We start from the raw sequence: 27,795 nt of genomic DNA on the forward strand, positions 1-27,795 counted from the left end.
ATTTCAGGATTCCCAATTCACATAGATAGGACTTGACTTGAAACAACCAGTTTAAAATCATTAGTTTGGTGCTGCACATAAGAACCAGAGTAGAGAAAAACAAACCACACCTGTCATGAGTGTTTTAATTTTTTTTAATTTATTTTAAAATTAAAATAAATATCAATGTAAAAAATCTCTGAGAAAACAAACATTGCCCTTGTTTAAATGTGGAATATTACAGCTCATAATGTTTCCATGAAAACTCTTTAATAAATTATATCATGTACAGATGGTGAAACACAGAACGTTACACAATGAACGCATCCTTACACTGCTCGAGTATGATTTTGTGTACTTCGCAACAGCAAGTCTCATTTTTTTTTTTTTTTTTTCAAACCAGGTTGAATCAACATCCACAAAGATGAATAAAACGAGAACAAACAGAACATAGAGAGAAAGAGAGAAAGTATCTAAAGATGGAAAACTGGCCTTCTGTGTGTTAAAGAAAACCGCACTGACAGAGATATGAATCCTGGCGGCTCCATCGGGTGCAAGGCGTTCTTCTGTCCTACAGGTGCGTTTTTTTTATATATATATAGCTTTTACCAGCTGTGCTTAGGATAACAGCACACTGAGACATCTGGAAGGCCACTTCCGCCTGAGACTTCATCTGTCCACTTAAACAGTGTCTTTTTCTTGATCTGCTCTCTTTCCCTGGAATAACACATTCTCTCTTTTCCCTCCGCCAAACAAACAATATAATGATATAATGATGTATTTTTTAAAAACATTTTATAACTTTATTTTCGTACAAATCTATATAACCCAAATTTTAGAAATCTTATTTACATGAAAAAGTTTAAAATGGCTAACTGCCCACCCCAAGAAACGTTCACACATGAGGTTTTGTTTTTTTGTTTGTTTTTTTCAGTTTTGTCTGTTCAATGCTTTTTTCTTGTACAAAGAAAAAACAGCAATAGACCAAGCGAAAAGAAAGTCTCCTCTTCCTAAATGTATGATCATAGGAATCACAAATTGCCATCCTCATCCTGTGTCCACCTTATCCCATGATGCATTTTATTTAAGGGGGCAAAATAGAGAACAATCAATAACGGAAAGAGAAATAATAATAATAATAGTAATAATAGTAATAATAATAAAAGGTGGGTAACTTTGTCAATCAGTGCTGTCCTCTTAGGTTTGCCCCTCATGGGCAGGAGGAACAGAGCTGTTATTGGCGGCAAAGGTAAGAGGAGCATTGTCTCCCTCTAGTGGTGCGTTTCAAGCACCGCAGGACAAAAGTCTCACACGGACCCCTCTTCCGCACAGCCTCCGCCGGCTGTGTAGCGAAACTCCTGCAGGTTGGACACGCCGTGGAAGTGCACAAACGCACCTGCCACCACCAGGATATGGAACAGCTGATGGGAGTGGAACTGCAGAAGACAAAATAACAACAAGGTATGGATTAGATTTTAAGGCATTCAGTTTGGATCATGAACTCTTGTGTATGACTTTCAGGGACATCGACTCACCCAGATGTCACATTTGCCAGGGAAGAATCTCTCTGGTATGCGCGCGGCATACAGGCAGGCTCCGGTGATGTACAGGACGGCCATGAGGAACAGCCAGCCCATCTGACCCATGGTGGTGGCCCTCAGGAAGCCCTCTGTGATCATAAAGTGCAGCGTGGGAACGACTCCACTGAGGCCCAGACCCACAAACACACCTGAGACACACAGGACAGGCCAGGAATTCATTATATTGCATTATTAGAAACTTTTAGAACTCCAAGATTAAAGGGTCAGTTCACCCAAAAATGAAATTTGTCATTAATTTTGGATGAAATATGAGAGCTTTCTGTCCCTCCATAGACAGCTACGCAACTGACACTTTGATGCTTCATAAAGAGATGGGAAAACTAATCCATCTATGGAGGGACAGAAGGCGCTTAGATTTCATAAATGATTTTGAAACATAAGGGTGAGTAATGACAGAATTTTTTTGGGTGAACTAACCTTTTTAACACTCATTAAGAACCAAGTACAAGCAGAACTTGGCAGAAAAAGGAGAAACAGAATGAGACTGCATCTTACCGGCTCTGACTCCGCGGTACTGTGGCGTGGCGAAGAAATCACACTGTGAAACTGTGATGGCAGCGATCCCCAGGATACACACCACTATCAGGTATATGAAACAGGGCTGAGGGGAGCAGTAGAAGGAGTAATACAGCCACGGTACAAAACTGCCCATGATCAGGAATGCGATGCCTGAATAGTCTAACCTGTGATATGAGTGAACGAGAAAGAGGAGGCTGAGAGATTCATTCATATATATGACAAACATACTGAACTTCCATTATTAACCTTCATTAACGATTTTTTTTTTTTTACAGAAATAATCATGGTTCAGTTTCATCTTTACATATACTATTTTTAACATTAAAATCACATATATAAACATTAGTGGTGCATTATGGACTAAAATGAACTATAAAAATAATATTAGCCATGATTAATAAATGAAATAAAGTGCATCAACTAATATTAAACTACAAAATATTATTAAGTGTTACCCACAGCTCCACAGTCCTTCCTTGATAATTTCTGGTTTTCATGACTGTGGGGACCCTATAATAAGGATTAGTAAGGAGTAAGGAGTGCTTACTTTGAGAAGACGCGGGACACCCCCTCCGAGTGGCAGTAAACTGTGTGAAAGAGCCAGGAGAAGGAGAGACAGAGAATGGCCCCCAGGAAGAACATGCCGATGACGATCTTCTCTTGGAAAGGTGCCACAAACGACATATTGGGTCTGAACATGTACACGATGCCCAGACAGAGAAAGAACAGGCAGCCTTAAAGACACAAGAGAAATACTGGTTAGTGTAAGATCCATGTGCAGATAAGCGTGTTGACATTAATTATATAATTAATAAAGTTATGCTGAGTCCCCTCCCCGCTACAGGTCAATACTATGAATCAATAAATGTATTAAAGTACAAAGAGTAAAATCGAACTGAACTCAAAGCAGATGAAAAAGCTTAGCGATTACTAGTAGACCAACATCAAACATCTCCTTTGTCTATTACGGCTCAGTCATACCACGAGTCCAAAGGTGTAGAAGATCAATAGCTGCACATTACCATCTCACCCCATGATCAATACCATTATTTAGGTCAAGAGTCTATTATGTTTAGAATGACCCTACGCCCTTCCCCTACATTTCCCCATGCTGTGTGAAGCATGCCCACATTTCTCTAGGTGGCAGCACAGAGTCAGACTAGGCTGAAAGGGAATGCTTACTGTGCTGATGTATAAAAAATGGAAATTATATTATATTATATTATATTATATATTTCCATTTAAAATATGTAAATAAATTCTATATTATAATATACATATTAGTTTTTTATATATTTATATAACAAATGATATAATTAATATAAAAAAATATATAATATTATAATTAAAATATATATGTAATATATTATATATAATTATAATAAATTATGTAAGCGTGTATATATAAATTAAGTAAATTAAATAAAATTACATTTAAATTAAATAAAAATACATCAGCACAGTTAAGCGCTCACTTTCAGCATAGTCTGAGTAAGTAATGAGTAAAAAAAAAAAAAAAAATAGAATAATAATAATAAAGTAAATAAATTGTTTTTTGTGTACCCAGAAGATGTGTCCAAATGTTGCCCGTTTCGGTGTGGATTCTGAAGATGCTCTTGAAACAGGCTCTGAAGGAAGGCATGGGTGGCCGATGCCCATGCAACAGGAAGTCATTATCCTTCAGCCAATCAGGGAGGACGTCATGAGGGATGACACGCCATCTGCCCTCCCACATCTAAGACACAAAATTAAAAGCATCACTGTAAGCTCTCAAAAGCAACCCTGCAGTTTTAAAAAGATGACATATCAGGCTACTCTTTGACATGTCATTATGCTAAGCTCAGGTCAGCATTACTGGTTGGCATGAGGAAAGTCCTCATTTAACTTCAGAAAGTAATTATACGGTTTATGCATGTATGTGAGAGAGGACAAGAGCAAGAGATAAGCATTACAGTAATTATGAGTTATGGGGCAAGCAAAAATTACACAGAACCAGAAATACTCTACAGAGGTACACAAGCCATTTAAATACATTTGATTATAAGTCTATTGGCTCCCTCAACTACCAAGTCTAATTACTGCTTAAAGGGATCCAAAAATTAAAATTATCCCATGATTTATTCACCCTCAAGCCATCCTAAGATTTTGAAGCCTATAAAGTGCATCTATCCATCATAAAAATAATCCATATGGCTCCATGGGGTTAATAAAGGCCTTCTGAAGTGAAGCGATGGGGTTGTGTAAGAAAATATCCATATTTAAAACTTTATAAACTTTAATAACTAGCTTCCAGCAGATGGCTGTACGCTTGGAAGAGCCAGGAGATTTTAAAATATATCTCCGATTGTGTTCATCTGAAAGAAGATAGTCATAAACACCTAGGATGGCTTGAGGGTGAGTAAATCATGGGGTAATTTTCATTTTTGGATGAAGTAACCCTTTAAGTAACATAGAAGCACACATGAAGTACAACAATGTCTTAACCCATAATTTCCAGATGCACATGTGTAGAATGTTTCTAAGACTGAAAAGTACTGTTACGTTGAACAGTTAACTCTCTTCTCACCCAACCTGCACTTTTTAAATCCAAAAGAGGAAACAAAATCTTATTTTATAGTCCTCTAGAACTGAAAGTGAATATTTTTTTTAAATGGTATCTGGATTTTTTTTTCCTTGTGTGGTTTTCATAAAACTAGGTTGCCCAGCTTCTCTTTACCAGCTGTGGTGACGCTGCTGAGAAGCAGCATTAGTTTCGAAGTTTCGTTCTGCCAAGACAAGACTGACAAAAACCACTCCTGTGCAATCATACCAGTCACAGGCGTGACCACAGGATTACACCTAGAAGTGCAGCACAGGCAGTGACTACAGCCGAGGGCTGACATCTACATTCTGAACATGCTGTATCTGCTGAGAAGTGTTCTTAGCTCTTTTAACGGAGTAAAACAAAACAAATGAATCTAGGTCAGGTTGTTTGATTGACACTCCATGAAGAGCCTTATGGTCATCTGTCAAGATGTGTTCTCAAAGTCTGCGTTCCTAGAAGTGTTCCTTTCAAGACTCCTGAGTGCTGATAGTGAATGGCACTGATTGGATCTTACACTGTGTTTGCTCTCCGACATAGAGAGCTTTGGCTTCTTCCCCAGAGGGAGAGAGGAAGGAAAGAGCCATTAAAGCAGAAGGGGCTCAAAAAGCAAACTAAACTTGATCTGGTTTATAGGGCACAGCACATGCTACAAAGGACGGCTTTCAGTTCCTGTTCCTCTGCATATGGCAGTCTCTGAATACAAGATTGAGATGGGAGGCTGCTGGAGCCAGGAGATGGGCGTCTGGTTTGGCAGGGATGTTTTCCGTATTGATAGACTGTGGCATGTTCGTGCAAAAGCAGCTGTGAGCACTCGGCTCGTGTCAGGTGCTTTGATGTCATCTGTTTAATCTCACCAAACTCAATGATAATGCTCATCTGTGTTTATGGTGTGTGAGCTGGGTCTCAGCTGTGAAGTTGATGTGTGTGAGAGATGAACGGAAGAGATTCTGACCTTGTGCACAAACTCCTCCATCCTCTCCATGGCGTGGTGTGCCTGTAGCAGAAGGCCTTCGTCAGAGCTCTTCTCTTCCTCCTCATCTTCCTCTTCTCTTTCTGTTGTTTCTTCCTCCTTTTCATGTATCACCCTCCTTGAAAGAAGGCACTGAAAACACAAAACACACACAAGTCAGGTTTTAGAGTTTATTTTGTTTCTATCTTTCATTTCAGGCAATGGTCAAATATAATACTGAGAATTAATTTAGGTACATTTTTAGCATATAATACTCTTGGTGAAGATGCATCTTTATAAATAGTGCACTAAAATATTAAAGAATTTAAATATTAAATAAGTGTACTTTAAAAAAAAATGAAAAATCTAGTAGTGTTGTCAAAATTAACGCCTTAATGCATGCAATTGATTTTCTCAGTTTAACGCTTTAAAAATATTTAACGCAGCTTCCATTTTTTTCCCCGTCATAATTTGGCAAGTATCACATTATATGATCACACTCTTATTCACGCAAATGCTTTTAAACCATTCACGAGGCAAACGAGAATGCGCTGTCTGTGAATGTCATGTCATGTGACAAACACACAACTCGTGTGCAGAGAAAGATTCACGCCAGTATCGAGTTCGCTTTCGCCCCTGAACAAACAATAACAGTGAATTATGAAAAAATGCCTGTTTTGTTAAGTATCATCATAAGAGCAGTCTTAAATGAGTTAAATAACATAATAAATGAACTTTAAGAGTTGTGAGAAAATGAGATGTGCGTCAGATCCGCGTCATGTTTGGCAGCAGCAGCCCTTGAAGTGACAGCAGCCTAATAAAACAGTTGCTGTGATGTCTGACATTAATGTTAATCAAAGGTAACAGAGAAAATTGTAGCTTTAATAAAGATTAATTTATTCAATTTCTGTACATTTCCTGTTAGACAGCTGAAGGCCACAGGTAAATATGACATTTATTATAATGGGTTTATGTGAAGATTATTTTAAGTTGAATTAAAAGTTATGTTTTAAAAGCCTAATGTCTATAAATTAATGTTTAAAAAATAATTTTCATAGGAGACATCAGTACGAGTATTAGTGTCAGTGATACAGAACTTCTCATAAAAAGATGCCATTAAACAAATATTTAAAAAACACTGTCTTTAAGTTGTTTCTACATTAATTTGGAGAGTAACTGTGAGATTACGACAATATAAAAACCTTCAATGTTATTAATAGTGATTAATTAAAGAAAAATGTGATTAGTTAATTTTTTAATTGATTGACAGCACTAAAATCTAGAAACCCACTGCTCAAACCTCAATTGTTAGAGGACTAGTCAACCATCCTGACCCAAACACCCAGTCAACCCAGACATCACATAGGGGGTCACTCAGAGCACATATAAAAAGGTCATTTAAGTACTCTCTCTAACGCACACACACTCTATTTAATTAATACTGCATTGATTGGTACGACCTTGCTTATGGCATGTTCTCAGTGCTTTGTGTGTTAAAAACAAAGCCCTGCTGACTCGCTCCAATTTATCTCTGTGCACAGCGTGTGCTTATACCAACAATCAACACACATACAAGCCCCATCTATCAAACATACAACGTTGAACACACTAGGGTGCGTATCCAAACATCTCTAAGAGAAACTATTAGCAATATCAGGGTGAAAACATTCTCTCAGGTACTGCCACGGCTCAGATATACACAAACAAACACACACAGGTTTGGCTATACTTGTGAGGGCCAAATGTCCTCAATTACATAGCGAAATATCATGACAACCAACTAGTGAGGACATTTTACTGGTCCACACTAGTTAAAAAGTCTTATAAAATCAGTCAAAACATATATGTTTTTATTTAAATCTAGAGTTTTGGTTGGGTTAGGCCATTGAAAATATCATCAACCTGATGTAAAAATCAATGGAAGTCTATGCAATGTCCTCACTAATATAGTGAAACAAACGTGTGTGTTCCTAGAGTCGGCTTTGCCTTGTAGCAAATCTGCGGCAAAAGGAGGCGTCCCAAACTGCTGAACAAACAGATTAGATAGAAGGAGAAAGGCTTGCAGAGGGTGAAAGTGCGAGGTGTTGTTTAGTAGCACAGGTTAACAAGCCTCTCTTAAGCAGATCAGACTTGGGCAGTGGGACAATCAGCATCTCTATAATCAGCGCTGACGTGGCATTAGCGTTGTACTAATTCCCTAGCAGCTTTGTGAACAGCCCCCTCCCCTTTCCTTCAGCTGATACTGAAACACACGCACACAGCTGGAGGGTGTCCTCAACAGAATAAGGTATGACTAGAGCAGAGGCATGGCCACAGATGACCTTGAAGGCCCTGCGCTTGAGCGTCAGCGTCACTTCCAGTGGACAGCCAGCAGGGGTCCTACTGCAGTGCGTTCCATTTTGACAGTGTAAACGCATACAGATGACAGAAGACTCAACAGCAAACGCATCTGAACCACATTTTTCACTCTGTAATTAGGTGTAGTCAGTCAATAAAATCAGAAACAGGCACCGTGTGTTCTTGCACCTACTTTTTGCTTTAGCCCAGCAGCGCTTCAAGGCAGGTCCATAAATAGACACTTCAATGGTTTCTAAACTTATTCAGCCTTGAGTTTAGCTATTCAACATCACCAGATTAGCAGAAAGACGAACTGCATTTTTGCATCAAACGAGGCATTTCAGCACACAGCACAAGCCTACAAAGTTCAAAAAACCTGAAATAGAGAATTGATGAAAGGATCAAATGTGTGACATCAATTAAAATAATAACAAGAAAATACAAATAAAACTACTTATAGAATAAAAGTATAAAAACAGAAAAAATATAATTTTATATTTTAATATTAAGATGTTTAATTATACATTTTAATTTTATTTTTGATATTAACTTTTGAATACAAATGTTATAAATGTCATGTTATAAATAACAGTTTTATTAATAATTTTTTATTATAAATCAATTATCAGAATTAAATTATCATTATAATAAAATATTACCTTTCATTTAATTTAACTATGAAGACTGGTGTGCTGAAAGGCATCAGTTTAAATTAGGTTTATGTTCAGTTGAATAAAAATAAATAAATAAAAAATAAAATAATAATAATAACAATAACAATAATAAAAGTAATAATAAAAACAAATTCCACTGCCAAGTCTCTGTAAAGAAGATACCTGAGCCATATCTAAGGGTCAAAGGTCACTGCAGTACAGACTTCTAAGAGTCCCAAATGTATTTTCATGTGACAAACCATCTTTCTAACATGTGAAATCTAGGACACTTGTAAACCTGTGAACAGAGAGGTCATGGTTAAAAGGCCGACCAACTAACAGTGTGTATTTCTTGTCAAGAAGAGCCGCCAAGCAGAACCAGAACGGGATCTATAATGCATGAATAACCTACTTCTGATGCCTGCCAGCAAGACAGCGTTCTGTAAGTGTGACAGTGTTCGGTTCGCTCTCATTACAAGAGTGCATGTGCATATTAAACATGTGGTGTCTGTCAGTTTTTCGCCTTAATGCTTTAAATCAGAAAATAATCAAGGATGCTATTCATAGCTCTGACAAATATACCACTCTTGCTTCCTGTGAACGTGTGGAACAGAGAGCAAGTGTTCCTGTTAGGGTACTTTATGCCTAAAAAAGGAGCTCTCACTGGGCTTAAAAGGCCTATAAAAAAAAAAACAACGAGAAAAATGAGTTGTAGATACTGCTAAAGATTCCTTGACAATCTCATCTTTGTGAGCTGCTGCATTTCCAGTTTGAGTATGTTCTGTATGGCAGGGTGTGAAATAATATGAACTCCTCAGATATGGTTTTCATCTTAGGTCACTAAAGGAAAACTTATAACACACCCACAAAAAAACAATACCAAGTAAGCCTGCAAAACATGGTGATGTGCACACCTCAGAAAGGCATGCGTGAACTCATACTCTTGTGCAGAATAAAGGAAATAGCAAGTCTTCATATCAGATCAAATTTGTCATCATGACACATGCTACCACAATATTAGAGGTGGTTATGTAATTTTCAGCTTTCAACAAAAGTCAACACTTTCCCATATAGGGCTATAACTGTATACACTTTGACCCTCTGGTGCTCATCGCATGTCAGTCAAAAATGAACATTTTACAATAATAATAATAATAAATTACTATTATTACAATAGAATTAATGTACTATATTTTAGTTCAATAATGTTTTTTTTATTTATTATTTTGTGTGTATATATATATATATATATATAAAAAATAAATTTAATAAATTAATAAATAAAAAAAAACATGATTGAACTAAAATAGTACATTTAAGAAAAATTATTTAAATATTAAATAACCATGTGGTAATGCCTATGTTTGGACAATCCAGAGAATTTTATATATTATATTATATATTATATTATATATTATATTATATATTATATTATATATTATATATTATATATTATATATATTATATTATATATTATATTATATATAAAATTCTCTGGATTGTCCAAACATAGGCATTACCACATGGTTATTTAAATTATTTTTATTTATTATTGAACATAAAAAATATTATATATATATATATATATATATTATGATATATACGGTGATATAAAATTACTTGTGCTGTAATTTAAGATTTTGGTCATCCCACCCAGCCTTAATCCTAGAGTAATTGAGATGTGCAGCATTATGCTCACCGCGTGCACTGATTGGTTGGATATAATGACCCTCTCTAGAGATCATCACTTCCCTGCCAGGGAGAGGGGAAAAAACATTGCTTGTTTGCTGGGGACACAGCTGGGACAACCTGTATGGGTCTGTGTAAAGAATAGAGGGAGAGTAAATACGGAGAAAAAAAAAAATGGCTCTACACCTCATAAAACCACCATGTAGGTTGGAGCCCAATGGGAGGGGAAAAAATAAAAAATAAATACTAAATGTTTCAATGCAACATTGTACTCGAGAGCACTTGAACTCTTCAGTATGTTCGCCTAAGCTTAAAATGACATGCAGTCTGTCTGATTTGCTGGTTTTAGCATGACTCGGCTGTAATACCCCCGCCACCTGCTACCTAAGAACATGGCCAACATCTTAAAAGCTTTGTTTAAGTGATGTTTTTCCTTCACTGATGAGAAACAAGAGACCACATATGGTGAAAATAAAAAGCAGCATGTAACGTCAAGATGAATCAGTGGCTAAACTTGCAGAACAGTTGCTGAATGCAAGCAAACAGAGAAGTGTCCAAATGTTAGTCAAGGTTTCTTGGACCAAAAAAAAATAGTAATTTAATTTAACATTACCATTTTCCAGGTCTCTCTGACCCTTGTTGTTAAACAACATACACTTCAAAATACAGAACAGGAATGAATGCAAGATTGTGTATTTTCGGTATGAAAGTCGGACACATGGGGTCTCTGCAGGAGGCCAGCAGGGATCGGTGTCATCTCTGTGGTCTCGTCTGAGATTTGAGAGAGGTCATGTCAGGTCATACTGTACTCCAGCCCACGTCTGGAAGTCAGATTAGAGCCAGATCATGTGAGCAACAGAGAAGGGCCAAGCTCCAACTGTCCTCAAAAACACAAAAGAAATATCTTAAAACAACTGCTTTGCTGTAATTTATTTATTTATTTTGCTTTAAGACATCATGCCTGGTGAGGACATGGTGTGAAGGTTCATGTAAAGGTATGTTCCATCATTAATTTACCTCATTAAGTCAACAGTGTAAACAGACATGATGGTAAATGCCGCTAAAATTTCAATATACAGACTATTGCCGCGTGAAGACAGTCAAAATATTTATGCCAAGCATGCTGGCATCTCATCATGGGGAATATAAAAATAATGTAGCACATATGCACAGCACTCAAAGGTGACTTTGAAAGACCTTGTGAGATATTTTGAGACAGAGGAACGTGTTTGGTGAAAAATAACATCAGCAAAAGTTTGGAACAGGAGCACGGGGTTGGTAAGAATATGATCATGTGCATTTCAATTCCTGGAATGCTGGGAACATCCTGTTGCAGGCCTCTGGAATGGCATATCCTCGGCGGGAGGGCCACGAGTCTCGTTTAGTACAGTTCAGAGGCTACTACAGTTCAGTAACAACACCTACGTATCTCTGAACGTTTTATTACATGGGTAAGTTATTTAATTTCCCTCTCGTTCCTCCAAAGTGTATGTACATTCAATAAGCTAAGAAATGGTCAGATGCTAAACACATGGAAATCTGCACTATTTGGCCCAAAATTTTGTGCTAATAAATTTGACTAATAATGATCATCATTATTACCATCATCATCGCTAAATGATGAAGAAAAGAAAAAAAAATACTGTACACTGGAGAAAAACACTGATTATATGTTTTCCTTATTTTTCCTATTTTAACCAAGTATAGGATGGAGTGAGCATTACTTGGCGCTAAACATTTCCATTTCATACTGGACGCCGGAGGGTGCCCTTGAGCAGATACACCAAATTTACTTTGCAGAAGTAATATAATCCATGTCGTTTCAGGAAATCCCCTATGGACATCATACTAACGTTGTAACAATAAAAAAATGACAACGCTTTGATTAAACAAACACTCGACTGATGTTATGAAGTGAGTTGAGTAAAAATACATTATTAAATGTTGGACAAGCAGTACATAAACGCTTCTCATGCTTGAAAGGTTTGTTGTGTTGCTTTTTCAAATGGAGTGTCATTTACTACTGATCACAAAGCCACTCTTCACTAACATGCCATGTACATATTTATATCATTAAAAATCGTAGCCTTTGCAATTTCATAATTGCACTAAGCCAAATTGTGATTTCGGTTTAATTTCGATTAATCATGCAGCCCTACCCATCATAGACATAAACAGAGAGAAGTAGCTCCGGCTACAATGTTCTTCTGCAAGACGCATGCAGTTTTGTTTATTAACCACTAGAGTGCCTAAAGTTACATACTGCAGCTTTAATAAAAGTATTATTTCTTATCAAACCCCAAATTTTGAACATCAGTGTAATTTTTAAAGTGAAAGTCCTCCTCCTGATAGAGCTGTCCCAAATCTCCGCATTGACAAGGGTTTGAAGGTCAGTCATGATCAACAGAACTGAACGTTGAGTAAAATCTACTGATAAGATTGCATGTGCGCTCCAGGACTTGTGATTGCACAACCTTCTCAAGTCCACAGCCACATGTTTAGTGCATTTCCCTCTTTGTACAGAATCACATTGCACCAACATATACAGATTTGTCCTGCAAAACAACATATTTGTCCTTGGTTCCCCTGAAAGCACAATGCATTCCAGTCAAGCAGGTTTAACCAGCACTACTTGCGACTGATAACAATCATTTCAGGCTAGCACAAAAATATACAACATGACTGGGTGTACAGAGAACAACAACAGATTGTTGGCTTGTGTTTAAAGGTTTTCATTTCAAGCCATATTTTCCTCTATTAGCTTCTTTAAATGCTAGTCATAGACAACCTTTGTCACAGTAAGACTGACGTTATATACACTGCCTGGATACTCACAAAGCTAACAATCCACAGTCTGCATATACACAATTTTTTTGCCATCTATCATCCAAAGTATACTTCACTTTTTATGCATACGCAAGGTTCAGCGTACAGTGCGCGATAGTGAGATATTTTGTAAGATAATTTAATTAATTTATTTTTTTTGCAGTAATTAGTTTATCCACAAGGTGGCAACTGTGCTCTGGGGGCGTTGATTCACAAGGTAGTTGAAGCAAACCTGTATAAACAGAACAGACTGGAACGCATGCAAGCTACAGCGACAATGGAGTCCTATATAGACGACAGATTGTTAGAGGTTAGAAAGTACCCTCATTTGTACAACTTTAGCATGAAACAAAACAAATATATTTACATGGGTTGTAACTCGTGGCGAGATATTGCTCAAAACTGCTTATGCGTCAAACGCTTGTGTACGCGTACAAGTCAAGTGAAGTAAACTTTACAAGGCTGTGTGTATACGCTAGCATATGCATTAAAAAACCCAAAGTATACCCAGGGCTTATGCCCTCAGGTCACTGTAAACAGCACCATTTAGAAAAAAACCCCTATGGGAGCAAGATTGTAACTTTCAGCCACCTGTCCAGGGAGACGATATCCCATAGGACTACTTTTTTGCCTACTCCATCTTCGCTCACTAAGAATCCTACTATTTGTGCTGTTCTGTCACCCTGCTCACCACACTGAACCCTTAAGGCCACATGTTCAAGACCACAGAGTTGGCAGACCCCTGGCCATCCATTCTTCTTACTCCTCCTCCCATCTTTAGCCCTCTCCCTTCCACAATATACATCACATGTTCGGCACAGTGAAACCACAGTTTCTTGCACAATCAGGAACTGACCTTTATACAGACTAACCCCAGCACCAGTGTTGCCGCATGCATGTGACGCTGACTCAAATCAACTCAAACTCTCGCTTCGTATGCACAAAAACAAAACACAAAAACAGATTTTTCAACTTTGGCAAATCCTTAGGGACAGGAAGCTGGAATTAATAAAGCTCTTTATCCAAAAACGTCTCCCTTCCTGAGTTCCAGAAAGAGAAACATGGGAATGATCAAACTAATTACAATAGCACTGGTTACTTCGGTTACCAAAACTTCCATAACAAATACAATTATTATTGAGGAACTCAATAGTTTGAGAATGTTTACAGATTTCCAAGCCCATGGGATTTCCAGATATTCAGATTTTAATTGGGATCATTTTACTAATGTACTCCTTCCTCATTGGTTTCCTCAGAAATGTAACTGCAATCAGGCTACACGTTGATGGTAAAACAAATTACGTGTCTCTGATTAGAAAGAAGAACAAGCTGTACCACAGAAATACCACAACCTGGGAAGCACCAGGGGAAGTTCTGACTGTACGGCGAGACCGTTATCAGGGTTAGTCATCTGAAGGGTTAATCGTTTTAGTTCACCAGATGGCGGAGTGCAAACTCTGGCATGAGATCATAAATGACATCATCACATACAAGTGATTACAGTGATGAATGTTCAACTTAACTTCCATTAATAGAAAAAAAAAAAAAGTTGACTTAGTCTTCCAATCAACAGAATTAAGTAGTTCCTGGTTAAAAATCGACCTTGTGGAGCCGATAGATTTCCAGTCTTCCTGCTGTTACCATACAAAAACCAATCATCCAACTACACTGTTGCCATAGCACCAAGGCAGAGCTGCGGATTGGAGGAAAACAACCTGGTACCTTTGGACAACCAAGGAGAATAACGCAAACTTATCATATCACCCCCCATTAAGAACAATACTACCTAAAAATACATTTTTCAATGCAACCCTAACATGATGCACTGTAGCTTTACATCAAACATCATCCCAGTATCTTTCTGCCTTACATGAAGGCAGGTGTGTTTGGCTGTTGTTCTATGACCTATAATCAAGTTAACAGGTTTATGTGTACTAGTGTAGTGAGCTTCAGTGCATGCTTTGATAAGCAGAAGAGATGGGCTCAATGTATGGTCCAATGCACTCAATGTTAAAGCATGTTTTTCAGCATTAAGTCAAAATGTAAACCATATAAAAGGACTATTTCTATAGAATATGCAAACACAGGACAAATTCTAGCGTTAAAACAGCAAGGCAGAATTGAACATAAGGTGCATTAATATGTATATGAACTCCTATGCATGCTGTTTGTTTGTTTGTTTGTTTAACACCATGCCAACTTCTCTGGCTATTTTCCTGGTGAAAAGTAAAGATATTAAAGAACCATTTTCCTTTTTTTTTTTTAACTAAACCCAATATCCTATTTGTAAATATACTTATCCCACCTGAAAATTCATCTGATTGGTCCAGTAAAAGCAAAAGATGTTCCTCTAGCACATTTTTACATTAAAAAATATATTAAATAAATAAATAGTCCAGAATGGAGAGTTGGAATGCATCCAGTGTGAACAGCTAAGACATATTCAACTTAATTCAAATAAAAAAATAAAAAAAACATGCTAACTTCTTATACACTTCTTATAATTATAAAATCCATAATTTTCACTCAGAAATTGATCATAAATTGCAGAAACAATTACAAAGAAAAACTGCAACTAGAAAATCTGAAATAGTATTTTCTTGTAAAAACATACTCCAAGAATCAGTTTTATTAAATTTTATTTTCTGTGTATAGATGGATGTTTGGTTCAATGAAACCCTCATTAAATTTAACACCAATTTCTCTTAGTTGCACAAAAATGAGAGTCCTAAATAGTGTATGCACTATGCAGACAAAAATTTAACCTCGTCTACCAGAAACATGATGCAAAATAAATAGAACAGAACAGTGTCTATTACTGTGTCCTAAGGCCTGTTTAAAATTTCATCAGCTTGGCCTTGTTGTCGTGGATCTACCTTAACCCAAAAAGCCAGTGGGGCGTCTACTCCCTTCTGGGGATGGGATAGTTTTACACCTGCCCTGTCTGACCACACCACGCCACAAGCCAGACACGTGGCTCACAATGACTGGCACAAACGTTGCCCGAGTCAGATTACACAATACACAACCATTGTGTGCGTTTGTGTTGGATGCATGCAAATAACAGAAAGCAACAGCTCATGCAAATACAAAAAGAGTCCTCTCTAAACCTGCTAACACTGTTACAGCTATCTGCATAGCAGTGTAACATGAAGCTAATGTAGAGATGTGGATAAGAATTATTCAAAACCAAGCAAGTAATATAAACAAGCAGTATCAAGCTCGTTCACAGTCTTTTTCTCCCCAAGCATATTCCTCTCGCCAATCTTCTGAGCCCGTACGGACTCCTCTGAGAGTAATAGACTCTCAGTCTATATTGGACTGCGACAAGTAATTATTGCTCACAAAAACAAATAACACCAGTACATGATCCATATGCAGTTTTCCTATACGCCACACCTCAAATGATGAATCGGCTGTTCTCTGGGGCCATAATGGACTGCAGATGCAAATTAGTGTGTGTGTGCAGTCATTGTAAAGCATTCATTAATAGTTCATTAGCTTTTATAAACAGTCCATTGAGTTCTCAAGTGAGTGCACTTATCTTATTGAGTGAGAATTATTTATAAGCGACCATTATAAGCTACCTGTGATCCCATACTTCTAAATACATGCACTTTAATGTGGCTGAAATACAGATTTTCTTGTCTTTCAGTATAGACTGAGTGCAGTCTGCGGTTTATAAACCTTTATAAAACTGAAAGTTTGAGGTCTAAACTCTGCTATGAAACAGCCTACACAAAAACACCTGTGACTACTCAAACTAATTCTTAATGTGTCGAATTGCTACAAAACATTAAAATGATTAGTTAGGATAATGAACTGTATTACTTGTCAGAGGAATTGCTTATTACTATTAATATATCATTTATTGAACATTAGTGTATTTGATCATACTTATGGAAAACACTAAAATCTGGGTGTTCCAAGTGATTTTGTGTTCTGTGATTTTACCAAGGTTAAGGGAGTTTTATGCACGACACTTTGCATTATGCCTAACAACACCCCTTAACTTATATTGAATTCATTATAATGCACTGCCTCTCACAGCTTTTTGTTTTATTATGCTACCAATACATACAATACATATAGTAGTAATCATCGTTTTTATATCCAGTGTTGTAGAAAGTTACTTTTAAAAGTAATGCATAGCAATATTACAAAAAAATAATGTATTTTTTTGTAATATTGCTATGCATTACTTTTAAAAGTAAATTTATGTAATTTAATATAGTTAATTAAAGGTTTGCATAAAATTCTGAGACTGCATTTCACTGTTTTTATTCATTTTGAGGAATACTGAATGTTTTCGTGCAAGTGAGATAATAAATGCATGTTCACATTTAGTCTAGAACTACAAAAACCATCATGTTTCCACAGCACACACAACACCTCTGCACTTTATTTCTCTGAAAAAGTAAGGTGTAACTTTACTAGTTACTTGAAAACGTAATCTGATTACTTAAGTTACTTGTAATGCGTTACCCAACACTGTTTATATCAATGCCAAAGTCTGATAAAAGCTGATATTTCAGTTTATTGTTAATATATAGTATGGCCTCTGCGAGCTGCACTTACCCCGTTCTGTGCAGGGTCGTCCGATCTGTGATCTGCACTAGGACTCATGGTGTCCTGGTCATCTGAGTTGGATGTGTGGGTGGGGTCGATATCACTGCTGGTGCAGACTCTGTGTCTCAGGACAAAGGCGGCGCCCTTGTCCTCCCTCGCCTCCCCTCCGTCCAGCTTGCTTCCTGTTGCTTCTGCTCGCTCTTAATACTGCTGGACCACACTGGACCGAGAGGACGCTCGACTCCAAAACTGTCCTCCGTGAATTCACAGCAGAACACGAGACTCGTTGCTAGACCTGGTGAAGACATAAGAAATAACATTAAATATCTAAGTGAGAAGCTTAGGGGATTTTACCACTACCATTCAAAAGTTTTAGGGACTCTTTGAAAAACAAAGAAACTCACTACTTTACTATAGTCTAGCATCATACATTCAGAAAAACTAAACCTATAAACCAGGGGTGTGACAAGATTGTGCCACAAGATCTCACGAGGTTAAAATGTGACGAGATTTCTTGTTGAGGAGAAAAGGTGTCTCACATGGAGGTGAGTAAATTCAGGAAATTTTAATTCAGGAGTGAACTAATCTTTTAAGGCCCATTTACTTCTCCTTGCTAAAAGTATGGGTCAGATGGCATCAGATGTGACTGCAACAGCGAAGCATAACCAAAATGATTGAGACGTTATGTATCTGGTTAATTACATAAAAGGATAATGGCTCAATGGGCTTTATATAGATGAAACTACAAAGTAGTTCATAAATCCTGTTTCACAACACATTTTGAAATCAATGATTCTGCCTATTAGTACATATTGGGGTTTGTCGAAAGAGTCTGCACAAGAACCGATAAACCCTTAATCCAATGTTGCAACCCGCACGGTCTAGCCAGGGTACTTGCACCACACAAGGGCACTTGAGTTAAAACTGGTCAGCTGAGGTTCAGTGTCACTACATATCTTAAATCATGTCAGGGAGCTAATTTAGTGCCCAAAGCTTCGGCATTATATGATAAAAAGGGAATGTTTTAAGGCAAATCAGGATCTCCAAGCAATCTGCATCCAAATAGATTAGCTTGGTTATTACGTCACAACTTCAGCATGACTGAAAGCAGCCCTCTCCTTCAAACGCTCTCTGCCAGTCTGAAGTGCGTTTAATTTGAGTTGATATCAGCTGCAAGCCTTGAGCAGTCTGCCAAGCTCACAGAAGCAAGATGCTTCACAGTCACAGCTGTGAAACTGACAGCATCTGTCTGCTTAGAGTTTTACTCCTTTTGTAAATCAAAAGTGTGGCAACAGCTGTCTGTTCACAAGCCAGGAAATCAGATTCAGCTAGAAACTCTAACTGCACGGCGGTCTGTGTCCAGTTTGGCAAAAACATGAAGATGCCCTTTTCTTCTCAAGTTCAGCACTCTCTGGTGTCACTTCAACTGCTTCGGTATCATGTGACACAGTAGGAGTGTGAAATTGACCCCTCTTGCTCCCTTGGACTACTGTGCACGAGTTTTGTGCCAAGGGGAGAAATCTGATACAAACAGTTTGAATGTCTCTATACATTTATCCATCCATTCAGAGGGTGGAGAGGAGGTGACAAGATATTATCAGTTAATTATCAGCTCATTCATTATGTTCACTTAATAAATGCCTGTTTCAAGTCTCTGGCATCATTTAACTCCCACATGAGTGTCATATTTTCATGCAATCCTACAGCTGTCGAGTCTTGAAAGTGCACAAAATCAATTTATCATGTTATCTGACTGTTTTTTGCAATCTGAACATCAAAAAAACATGGTATCTGATGTTTAAACCTGCATACAAGTGGTTTGAAAAGAGATTAAAATGATTTTTGAAATACGTACAAACAGACCGAAGCTCAGTCTGAGTTCAGCACCGCAGCGAGTCATCTTGATAGATGTGAGCAGTTGCTGTATGAGAAAGTTTCTTGGCATCATGCTGACACTTACATCTATACTATAACGATTGACATAGATACACTGGATACTGATTACACCATCTGAACAAACAGATCTGATTTCATCACTTGCAAAATTATATTGCAGCCAGTCAGTCCTAAAGCCTGGATATAAAAAAATTTGGATTGGATTTTTGTGCAATGCAAAGTCAACAAAGAATTCTTAGGAACAAAGTTTAAACATTTGCACAGAAATCAATGACAATATTCATGACCAAAATACACTTCCAAAGAAGCAGGTAGTCAATTTCCATTGTGTAGCTAAGACTTTTTCCCGCAGAAACAAAACAGAGAAAGAAATAAATCAATTGAGACACCAGTCAGTGAAAGTGCTTACCAGGGAGTACAGGAAAAAAAGAAAATGACATCTGAAATTGATTTTCTTTTGCCACTCACACAGCTGACCAACTGCCAGCTGACTTTTCTGTGTTTTCAGCTTTAAATTGTCACAGCTCAAGAATTTGTCAGCAATTCCATATCTGCAAAAACAAGTTTCATTCCCGAAGGGCAGCAGTCTTCACACACTGTGCTTTGGTACGGCAAGAACTGTCAAAAAGCACCTGACAGAGTGTCACTGATACATCTCGCTCTTTCTACAACTCTTAGATCCAGTGTACCTTCTACAGAACCTAAAAGGCCTGTACCCTCTGACTCTTGGAAAGCTCTCTAGAAAAGGGGACAGGCCAACAGACCTGCATCAGAGAAACAAGCACACTGCTATCTTTAGAATTTTGTGTTTGAACTTCTGCTTTTGCTGTAGATCTGCATATTTCTATGGCATCGCCGTCAATGAGTAATTAGCTGGTGAAGTGGATTTACTTCTTGTAGAGTTAACAAAAGTTATCAAGAGCACTGTAATGTTTGAAGCTTGTGTCATAAATGTCAGTAGAACAGGAATATTTTAAAGGGGTGGTTGATTATGATTTCACTTTTTTAACTTTAGTTAGTGTGTAATGTTGCTGTTTGAGCATAAACGACATCTGCAAAGTTACAACACTCAAAGTTCAATGTAAAGAGAGTTTTCTTTTACAGAAATCGCTTTTTAAGGAGTACAACAATTGGCTGGTAGGGACTACAAGGAGTTTAGTGACATCGCCAACCATAAAATTTACATAAACCCTGCACCCGGGAACACATAACAAAGGGGGTGAGGCCATGTTGGGCTGCTTTAGAGAAGAGGAAGAGTTGTTGTAGTAGAGTGTTGTTACCATGCCGTCATTTTATGCTGGACTGCTTCACAAACGAGGGTCAATTCAATGCTGGATTTGCACAAAAGATTAACATGACGACACATGCTAGTTAATGAGTTGATCAACTCCACAGCAACTACATAAATTTATCCACTAACCATTCAGAAATGTCCAGTTTCATTCTAAAAGTTGTAACTTCTTAAGGAGTCTCTCCATCAGTGTCGACTCCAGTTTGAACAATGTAAGGCTGAACACCGTTACTGACAATCCTCATTTTGGCTGCGTGAGATTCTCCAGCTTTGTTGTTGTTGAGCAACCGAAGCATGAGCTGTTAAAGCTCCGCCCTCTTCTGGAAAGTGGGCCGGGAGCAGCAGCTCATTTGCATTTAAAGGGACAAACACAAAAATTGCATGTTTTTGCTCACACCCAAACAGGGGCAAATTTGACAAGCTATAATAAATGATCTGTGAGGTATTTTGAGCTGAAACTTCAGACACATTCTGGGGACACCAGAGACTTATATTACATCTTGTAAAAGGGGCATTATAGGTCCCTTTTAAAACAAGCAGTTCATTCATAAATCCGTAAGAGCTTACCTTCATGCGATGGAAATAGAAACCGGAAGACAGAACACAACAACCACAGTGCTAAAAAGGGGCGGGGCTACATAACTTCTATAGGAAGGACTTGACTCTGGATGTACTTTGTGGCATCGGCTGTTGTTCAAATGTGAGCATGAAGGAAATGAGTCACTTTTACGCTGTAAGGAAGAGACCAAGACAGACATCTACAGAAGTACTTGGCAAGACATGCTGCACGCTATACCATCGCGTGTGCTACTAAGATGACTGACTAAATTGGACAGAGAAATGCTTGCATTACGCTTGACTCATGAAAAGCTATACTGGATCCACCTCTCAGTTTACAGAAAGTCACACATGCAGAAATTCAAAGTAGAAGTTGTGAGTCATGGAATTTAAAAAAATGCTGGGTTAAAAACAACCCAAGTTGGGTTGAAAATGGACAAACCCAGCAATTGGGTTGTTTTAACCCAGCAGTAGGGTTAAATGTTTGCCCAACCTGCTGGGTAGTTTTATTTAACTCAACTATTTAAAAGTTACTGTATTGCTTAATTAAAATTAACCCAAAGTATGTTGGAAATGAACATTTATTAATGTTCAATGAATAATTATTAAACAATAAACATTTATTAAATTGCTTATTAATAAATCTATATTAATAAACTATTAAACTATTAAATTTATATGGTTTTTCATTTCCCAACTATTTTGGGTTCATTTTAAGCTAGCCATATAGCCATTTTTAAACAATAGTTGGTTTAAATAAAACTACCCAGCAGGTTGGGCAAACATTTAACCCAACCGCTGGGTTAAAACAACCCAATCGCTGGGTTTGTCCATTTTCAACCCAACTTGGGTTGTTTTTAACCCAGCATTTTTTAGTGTAGCTTTTTATGTTTTGGCAGCAGATGAACCTCAGGAACACCAGAGAGCTTTGCCAACCATGTGAATCACATCTATGATGATTACATTAATGTGACTCAGATTTTGTGTAGTGACTGCTTCTGAGAATTGCATGTGTTTAATAATAGTACACAAGTTACATTTATGTTAATAATATCTAATACACACACACGTTAGGTTTTCATGTTTTATGGGGACATAATGATTTAAACTGTACAAATTGTATATTCTGTCCCCTAACCCAACCCCTAAACCTACCAATCGCAGAAAACTTCAATCTAGTGTTTCATCAATGTGTGAATAAATACATTTAAATTAATTAAAATTTTATAGTGACTGCACTCAAAGAGCTATTAAGTTCATATATTATAATATAGAACTTATATATATATATATATATATATATATATATATATAAAAATTAAATAATGTAATTAATTAATATATAAATATAATAATATTTAAATATAATAATATTTAATAATATATTATTAAATATTACTAAATATAAAATAAAAAATATATATAAAAGAAAATAAAGATTTAATAAAGATCCAGGGCTGGAAATCAATTTTAAAATTCTCCGATATTTCCATGACTGTGGGAAGCCCAATTCTGACTTTCAGAAAGTGAGAGAGAGAACATAAACAAATCTTTATTATTTTAATACTGTACAACAGAAATGTACATTGTGTTCAATGACACCCTGCAGCCATATTCAAAGAGTAGACCACACTGGAGCCAACTAACATGTCCCTACGAGACGCATAAATACACAGCTACAACATCTGATTTTCCTGAGGATTACAGAACGAAGGGAAAAAAATGTCTAAACAAAAACAAGTGAGAGAATGGACAAACCCAAACAAAAGCAGTTGTTGGAGCCAGTCTTTGGGGGTGTGTGTGTGTCATGTGACCGGGTAAGAGCGCAAAACAGAGGGGTTAGAGGTGCCTTTGTGTGCCGTCTGTTGGTCATGAGACCAGGGCTGACCACCAGCGCAGCACTGAACTTCTTTCAAAGAGGAAGAGGCCCTTTGTGAGAGAGTGAAGAGGAAAATCCAAAACTTCTAATATATATTAGAGGTGTGAATCTTCACTTGCCTCACGATTCAATGATGATTCAGAGGGGAACATGAAAAACATGTTATATAGATATTCATCAGAGTTTAAAAATATAGAATCCACATCAGCCCTTTACCCTCACCGATGCTAAATCAGACCAAAATATTTTAGGTTTCAGACAGTAATTTTTAGTGCATCATAAGCTGACACTGAATAATAACAAGTCATGACGCAGAGAGAGGTTAACCTGTCCTTCACACCACACCATGTGCCAAAGACATACCAGTGTGTCAAATGCTTCATTTGCTTCGACACAGGCCCAGCTCATGTGCAAACCAGTGTGACCAAGGTCAAACTGAGCACTTTGCCTAAACCTCCAATTTACCATAATGGGCTAAAGAAACTGCTGGTGTCACAATGAATAAACTAAGGCAAAATGACATGGATTACTGAGGAGCTTTCCAGTATATTATCTACACAAACAGGATGAGCCAGAGGAGACTGTCGTCTTGGCAACGTCATCCCACCTTGTTCAGATTATGGGAATTGAGGAATGACATGAAGATGTACTGTACAGCGCACCGTATTTCGGTTTTAAACAGTTTATGGCCTCATACCTACACGGCAAACCAAATCAATGAAGATTTTCAGGAGCTGAGCAGTTCCCCTGCCATTTTAAAGATATTTGCTTTGTCAATCAATGGCACACAATCAGCCTCTCTGATAAGGTGCCTTTTTCACACTGCAGAGGCCCACAACTACTGCTGACACTATAATAGAGAGGGACTGATAATCGGTTTGACCGACATGAACATGTTCCCCTTAATAGGTTATTGGTGTATAGCAATAAACTGAACTCTGAAAATAAAAAGCATGCAACACCACCAGTTTTAAAAGGCATGTATTGTTTGCAGCTCAACTTTTTACACACTAAACAAAAAATTGAGTAAAAATAATGGCATAATAATAGTATATAGTATAATAATATATAAAATTGTTTATATAATAGTTTATTGTTATTAGTGAGAAAATCAGAAAACAACATTAAACTGGTACAACAGGTATTGGACACATCTGTCATTAAAAATAAATAAAACAAAATAAATTATAATGAATAGGTCAGTCTCTACTAGGCCTGCTGCGATAGTTGGTGTTACCGGTGTTCAGCTGCAACACCAGTTACATCACTTGCGCACCGCAGTAACGTCCCCCACAATCGTTTTGATTTTTTATTGTTATTAAAATCATTTAGTTCATTTAAGGAACAGACACTACAATAAAAAACGAAATTCGTTTGCTCAATTCAAAAGTCGCAGCACAGATCAGCAGCAGGAGTCAGATTTCGCCTCACTTTGCCTGTTTCGCGTCACTCCTGACTGACAAGACGATGGCGGAACATTTGTTTTCAAAGTGAAATGTAGAAGTGCCTATTTAAGCGAGTTTGCCATTGTGCTGTTTTGTTGTTGTGTTCTTCATGAATAATAATAAATGAACCCACCCTTCAAGCAACCTGAATTGGCACTAATTTAAAAGCGAAAGTAAAATGTGCATGGCCCCATGGGCATATATAATGGTGCATGTCCACTGGCGCGGAGCAGAGCGTTTTCAGTTCATTAATTGAAAACACTCCGTCTGTGGCAGTGGACACACACTGTAAGCGATTTAAAAGGCCCCCCCACTCACCGCTTTATTGGAAGAAAAATATAAATATTGAATTGGGATTGGGGGTTTATACGAATGTATCACTGAAGGGAACGGACTGTCTCCAGAGAAGTTGAGATGGCACTTTCTTTTCCTCTTACCTTCATAAGTAACAAGGAAAAAGCTATATTGCTGCCGTTTCATAAGCACCATCTACTGACAGAGATTGAATTTACATTTTTATTCAGTCGGTCTGCTTTTTTTTTTTTAATGTAGCATAATTTCAAAAAGCTAAAGTCAGACCGTTTTTGCTTTAAATCTTGAAATTATACAATCTACTTTAAATAAAAAACAACTATGCGTTACATGTATGCATCTTTGTTTGGATCGTGATTAAAATGCAGTGGCTGCCTCCAATTTCAAACAAAAATTTGAAGCTTAAAGACAAAAATTTTTTTTTAAAAATTATGATCGGTGCATATGTGTGTGTGTTCACATTTAAAGTGAGGCACACGGACGTAATATGCAGTGATTGCCAATAAGATGACAGTAAAGAGTGCTTTTCAATTTGTCAATTTGAAATGGCAAGTGTTTGGTCTAAAACGCTTACCTGATAGCAGGCAGCTTTGACAAGCAGAGGCTTTATTTATAGCCAACGTGACACGATTTGGAGGCCCTTGCCAACAACCAAAAAAACCTAATGCACTTTGTAGTAGTGGAGATCACTACACTATTATATTTAGCATTCGTCCCATGCATGATCTTTGCTTTGGGAGAGGAGCTGCCAGTTATATAAAAGTACAACTGGCTTGGAGCAAGATTTCGGTCCCATGATAACCAATTTATTTTAAGATGACTAGCTGTCCTGGAACACATATCCAAAGTGTGACACACAGGGCCTCAACTTATTACACAAAAAAAACCTAAAAAAACCAGACAGTTAGGGAGATGTATTAAAAATAACAATGCACTGGTTGCAACAGTAGAGATCAAATTATTATTTTTTTTTTATGACCAATACAATACAGACAATTTTTTTTTAATGTTTACACGGCCAAAAACATATGTGCAAAACTGATTTTAATTCAATTTATTTCTGTTTTTGACAATAATAACTAGATGATTATCTCACTACAACAATAAAAACATCAAAAATTTATTATCAGAAGGTTGTTTTGTGAACAAGACGGTCTTTAATCTGCTTTTATGTCAAATTGTTATATCGCTTGAAAATGCGGTTATTTAAAATTTTGAGAAAATATTCAAACAATATAAGTTACTTCAATACCATAATAGTGTGTGATGTATTATATGTAATAATAATAATAATAATAACCAATTAAAGATGAAAAGAACAAATTTCAGTTAAGTCCATAAAATTTTCTCGGTCAAACTGATTAATGTCTACCATCTCTGGCAGCCCGTATATGACTGAACGGCATATGACATTGAAGTGGATCTGAAATAATGAAATGGACTGAGGGAATTTATCCTCCTAAAAAAAAAAAAAAAAAAAAGTCAAAAGACAAGAAGAACTTTGTGTACTCATGGGAGGCAGGCAAAAACTAGGTCAGAAACACCCGTGGTGATGACAAGTCAATAAGATCAGCAGTGAGCTGTCAAAACACTTTCACACTTTGATGCTTAACATAGACATCATCTGGCATGATTTTTAACTATTTTTTCCCCACTGTCAGTATACCGAAAGTGCCTCCACTTATGTTCGTCATCATTTGACCTCTACCAGTTCTAATTATTAAAAAGGTTAAGCCCACCCAAAAAGTACAATTCTGTCATCATTTACTCACCCTCATGTTATTCCAAACTCCTATGACTTTCTGTCTTCCTTAAAACACAAATGTAGATCTTAGGCAGGGTGACAGCATCAATCACCAGCATTCACTTTCTCAGTGTTGGAAAAACATACGGTGTTTGAGATTGTCATCCTGCATAACATATTTATGCAGGACGAGTGACAGAATGTTTCATTTTGGTGAACGGTCCCTTTAAATTGAAGCGGTTTTGTTTACAACCCAAACAAAAACATCATCTTCTATTGTCATCTCTCTAGTAAGAACGTGAAACTCGACCAGAACTCTTTATAAGCATACAAACTGAGTATAATACAAGACAGAAAGATGTAAACTCCAAACAAAAGCCTCATTAGTGGTCACGCTCACCTCTCAAAGACTGACACAAACAAGTCTGAAAGTGACTAATACACGGGATTTAGACGTTCGTCACGCTCTTTATAAGCTTTAAGACGCGTCCATGGTCATATTCCGGTCTGTTAAATGATTTAAATTCAAATTTCCGTTTAAAAAAAAGAAGAAAAAAAGAAGCTGAACAACAACAGACGAACCGTTTCAGGCAGCGTAGCAAAGGGAGCTAGTCAGCTAGCAATACTGACACAAACAACTTAAATAACGCAAAAAATACAGTCAGAACACCTTCAAATATACTCTAACGACTACATGTGGGTGTCAGGTATTTGCTCACCTGTTTGTGTAAGCGACGAGCGGGTGTCCTTCAAGAGTGTTTTTGTCGGAGTGGAGCTGTCGTTCCAGTGGACTGACTTGACTGACTCGAGCTGGCTGGATTTTCTGGATATTGTTGCGTATCAATGTGACGTCCCTCGCGTGAGGAAGAGAGGCCAATCAGAATGCGCCCATGCGGTCTCGTGAACGAGTTTCAGGATGACGGGTTTGACGGGATTTGTAGTCCACAGGTTACTTGTTTGTGGG

General features: G+C 37.3%; 1 protein-coding gene across 2 annotated transcripts; it reads right to left on the minus strand.

The window, feature by feature from the left end:
- Positions 1–326: 326 nt before the first annotated feature.
- Positions 327–27,678, minus strand: adipor2 (adiponectin receptor 2). Of its 2 annotated transcripts, XM_067391579.1 has the most exons (9): positions 27,551–27,638; positions 26,860–26,897; positions 17,716–18,001; positions 5,636–5,785; positions 3,663–3,834; positions 2,647–2,833; positions 2,076–2,263; positions 1,515–1,708; positions 327–1,415 (listed from the first exon to the last, which is right to left on the minus strand). In XM_067391579.1, exons 3-9 carry the CDS (start codon positions 17,761–17,763, stop codon positions 1,287–1,289), a joined length of 1,068 nt encoding a protein of 355 aa, XP_067247680.1. In that variant the 5' UTR covers positions 17,764–18,001; positions 26,860–26,897; positions 27,551–27,638; the 3' UTR covers positions 327–1,286. The 2 variants fall into 2 exon arrangements, with proteins under 2 accessions (XP_067247680.1, XP_067247679.1); XM_067391578.1 differs by lacking the exon at positions 26,860–26,897 and having other exon boundaries at positions 27,551–27,678.
- Positions 27,679–27,795: the final 117 nt, after the last annotated feature.

This window comes from Chanodichthys erythropterus, chromosome 8, assembly GCF_024489055.1.
Source record: "Chanodichthys erythropterus isolate Z2021 chromosome 8, ASM2448905v1, whole genome shotgun sequence".
Lineage (NCBI taxonomy): Eukaryota > Metazoa > Chordata > Actinopteri > Cypriniformes > Xenocyprididae > Chanodichthys > Chanodichthys erythropterus.